Here is a 4,319-nt window from a genome sequence, read left to right as displayed (position 1 = left end):
TATGATTTGATAATGTTACACTGTCAGTTTAGAAAACTATTATGTTGTATTACATTTCATTAATTCAATTCTGGTAGCAGTTTGAAAGAGACGTTCACTTTAATGTTTTAAACAATTAAAATATTGAGCGCATGGTCAGAAATAGAATATTTTAGATATGAAGAAGTACATATCTAGATTAAATTTGTTAAATAATGAACAACGTTTCACGCTGTATACGGTTCACACGAGTGTTCGAAATGGTCCACGGATAACACAGTAAGGAAATTAGTCAGCACTTCAGCAGCTTAACCAGACTGTCAACTGCCTTTTTACATTGGAATCGGAGAGTCCAAAGATGTGTAATATTTTCTTTCATGTTTTGTTTGTTAGAAGACTGGAACACGTGTGATATATCGTTGCCGATCATTTCCAAGCGATCTCTTGTCCGGATTACCGCATGTCTTGACGATCTACTCATACTGTCTAGATTGTCTGATGTATTGAGGTATACTGTAGACACCTCGCAGATGTGACTTATTTCCAGATAAACCCCTATTATGCTGTTCAGAAACGGCTTAATCTTGTCCGCCACTGCCATCTTGTCCGTCAGTTTTGACGTTGTGAAGTCCACTAACTCCCCACCAACGCGGTTACCAAGACGTCGATGGAGCATTCTTAGTGAAGTCGACATCTTGTGTACAGCAGACGACAAGGTTTTAACATTTTCCGAACGACGAAGGTTTCTGTAATACACTGCTTTTTCATATCCCGTATGGTCATTAGGGGAACTTTGAGTTACACTAAGTGCCCTCTTTTTGGTTTTATATAATTCGCCTTTTCTTTGTTTACCTATTCGCGTGCAGATTGTTCTGAAAACGTGGTTCTGGAAGTCTTTACCACAACCCCAGCAGAAATAACAGCCACAGACGCATCTCATGTAAGAACTACCGCCATTCTTTTCCAAGAACTGTTTGCATCTCGGACACTCCTTTCCTTGTGCAAAACGGATGTAATCTTCACCTGGTTCTTCGTCATCTCCAAATTTTCGAAGTGCATTCGAATAAGAGGCAAAGTCCTCACATGCTAATGGCCAATGTGCCTGCTTCAAACAGTCAAAGCAAGCACTGGTTCCACACAAACAGGTGAAAGTGGCTTGTTTCCCTACAGTATTCCTTTCACATTTAATGGAACGTCCACAATGCTTGTTTGGGCACCATTTTGAGTCAGGTTCAATTTCAAGGTCAATTGCTAATCTTCGTTGAAAAACCTTTTGCACTATTTTTATGTTTGATGTGGTAAGTAAAATGTTATAATCAACAGCAGATCGGCACTTGTATTCTGGGCACGTAATTTGCCCTGATCCACTATTCGTAACCGAGAGCAGATGGTCAGCCCAGCATCGGTCACAGAACCAGTGTCCACAGATCTGGAGAGCAGTGGCCGAACTCTCCTCAATAGCTTCACAGCAAATGGAGCAAGTGTCTGGAGGAAGCAACTCCAAATCCGGCGCAACCAGAGACTCATTTTGATCTAGATCTTTTTCTGGGCTCTGAAGAAGATCTTTCACCGTTATACGATGGTGAATTGGATTGATCGACTGGACTTTTGTTCCTCTGCTTTCCGCTAGTATCTCAAATTCTGTGTGAGGCTGTCTTGCATATGGCAGTAGCGAATCTCTGTGTACAAATTCATCACACGGAATAGTTTCTGTATATGATACAGCTTTGTTGACAATATCCTCTACACTACATACGCTACCTTCCGGAAAGGTGTTGATTCTGGTAGATGATTTTCTCGTCATCATATTGAGACAAATTTTGAACACATCAGCATCGGTGTTATCTAAACTGCCATATATGTCGTAGACAAATATCAAAGCTGAGGAAAGGTCCAAACTAAATACATCGACATCACGGAAAGCTTTCGACTTTAGGACAGTATTCTGTACTTTTTTGGTGATGTCGATGACAAATTTTCTTGGTGAGCAACGGCACTCACTGTAGTCATCACCAAATGTTTGTTTAAGTGTTTCTATAGCAACCTCATTGGTAGGGATATTAACGCGGACATATTCCATCGAATGAATCGTTTCTTCCCCTGACGTCACATCCGCCTTCTTTATATCTACCTCTTTTTCCTTCACTTTTTCTTCTTGTCTATTCAAATATACGATTCTGTCTTTTGTTTCTCGCCTGGTCACTTGATATTTCGGCACCTTTGCTCCTCCAGATAATATGTCTTGCATCCTGCTGGAATGAATCAAGATATCCTCGACAGATACTGAAAGGGGTAGATCACGGACGTTTTCATTTGAGTCTAATTCATCACCATCATCATCATCTTCATCATCATCATGGTTTTCTTCCTGCTCTAAGTCATCCAAATAGTTGTCGACCCATTGTTTTGTTCCATTTTTCCTTCTTTGTTTCCTTGATTTGCTTTTAATTGGATTACTTTCTTGTGGTCTGTCATTACCATCTTGCTCCAAGTCATCAGTAGGCTTATCTTCAAACCGGATGTACTTGGGATTGTGGGCTATGGAACTTGTCGCCGGACATGGATACAAAACATTCATTTTCAAATGAGGTGTTGTACTAGAAGTAGCTTCTTCCGTTTTTCGACCTTGTAAACTTGCGGCATTGAAGTATGTTTTCTTTGGCATTACCCTTCGAACGCACCCTTTGTTAGACAGAAATCCGGTGCATGTCCCTTGCTTCTTTAACTTATGAGACTCGATTAACTCCACTTTGACGTCGCCGAGTTCTTTGCTATCCATTAGGATTTCCTGTTTTAGGATCTGTGGTAACAGCCATCTCCCTTTTTTATTAAAAGAATACACAACACCGTCCCTGTCCAGTCCAAGTTCCTTAAAGATACCAGTAACCTTGGTAACGTTCTGTGAGTGTCGTACCAGGCATGAATGTCGTCTGTACTGACGATTATATCTACAGTGAAACAAGAAAAACTTTAAAGTACAAACATTAATTCCACATTCCATATATGGAAGCAAAGAATCATAGCGTTAAATCTGGTGACAAAATATAGCGTCAACACACGAGTACAAAATATCATAGCGTCAACACACGAGTACAAAATATCATAGCGTCAACACACGAGTACAAAATATCATAGCGTCAACACACCAGCACAAAATATCATAGCGTCAACACACGAGTACAAAATATCATAGCGTCAACACACCAGCACAAAATATCATAGCGTCAACACACGAGTACAAAATAAACCCATGGTAATATTGTATCCATCGTCAACACCCGATGACAAAAATCACTATTGTAATCAGTGATAATCGGATAATTATGAAATAAATAATGTTACAGAACTGAATTCACATAAAATAAAAAAGATTACGACATTAATATATAATGACAACGTCATGGCATCAGTAACCATGGAAATCAAATTTTGATAAGAAATGTCAACATTGTAGAACAAAACTGTATCGCTAGATATCGCGTGAATATGATCTATATTGTCATAAATATTGTCTTGACACTATCAAAAGGTTTAAATTATCCTACCGCTTGAAGATGGCTTTGTTTGGTTACATACTGATTTATGATACATTTGTAAGTGACTTAAATATATAGATATATACCAAACACATTTCCTCATTAAGAAAAAGCTCGAGACCTACAAATACCGAAAATGTACATAAGTAACACATATAGGTTCACTTCTGCATAAGACGCAGAGTTTCTTTCATTTGAAAAAAAAAAAAAAAACAACACATCTGATTCATATAAAAATAATGAATGTAGACGGCGAAATATCATTATGTCTGATTAATTGATATGTGCCTTAGAAAATGGAGGTAGACTTACATTAATAAAGTTTATGCTATTGTTAATCAATAAATAAACTAGATATTTAGCGGTAAACTATGCTCACAGATATATAGGTAAAGCCGAATCACAAATAAAAGGTCTGCGTTAATATATAAAGTACACCTGTGCCCTGTGTAATTTAGGGAGGTAAAATTCTAACCTTGAATTAGACGCCCTGAGCGTGTTCCCGGAGTATACCCGGCGTTTGTCAATCTTGTACACCATAACGTCTGTCCGATGTCAGAATAAGGACAGACAGAGCCACTCACAGATACCAACCCGAGATTCCACAGTATATATACACAATTTTACCACGGGTGGTGCAATAAGAAACTAATAATAGACCATTTATTTTTAAATCACAAACCTGAATGATCCAAGCGCAGTGCGTACGTACATGTACATGTATACATTACCATCGTATAAAGGTTCACGTGCCTAGGAAACGATATACCTGACGTATGATACCATATATGTCCCGTGTTTGAT

General features: G+C 38.5%; 1 protein-coding gene across 1 annotated transcript; it reads right to left on the bottom strand.

Annotated features, from left to right (window-relative positions):
• Positions 1-271: 271 nt before the first annotated feature.
• On the bottom strand, positions 272-4,055 carry LOC132549250 (uncharacterized). Its single transcript, XM_060213164.1, has 2 exons — positions 3,991-4,055; positions 272-2,927 (listed from the first exon to the last, which is right to left on the bottom strand). Exons 1-2 carry the CDS (start codon positions 4,053-4,055, stop codon positions 272-274), a joined length of 2,721 nt encoding a protein of 906 aa, XP_060069147.1.
• Positions 4,056-4,319: the final 264 nt, after the last annotated feature.

Source organism: Ylistrum balloti, unplaced genomic scaffold (assembly GCF_031769215.1).
Source record: "Ylistrum balloti isolate Yb309-2 unplaced genomic scaffold, AGI_CSIRO_Ybal_v1 Utg370052, whole genome shotgun sequence".
Classification (NCBI taxonomy): Eukaryota; Metazoa; Mollusca; class Bivalvia; order Pectinida; family Pectinidae; genus Ylistrum; species Ylistrum balloti.
The sequence above is the reverse complement of the archived record's forward strand: the minus strand, read 5'-3'. Positions and strand labels throughout refer to the sequence as shown.

Coding starts and splice junctions, on each gene's coding strand:
- LOC132549250 (XM_060213164.1), bottom strand. CDS start 4,055: ATGGTGTACAAGATTGACAAACGCCGGGTATACTCCGGGAACACGCTC. Junction 2,928..3,990: donor CTCAGGGCGTCTAATTCAAG/GTTAGAATTTTA, acceptor GTTTCACTGTAG/ATATAATCGTCAGTACAGAC.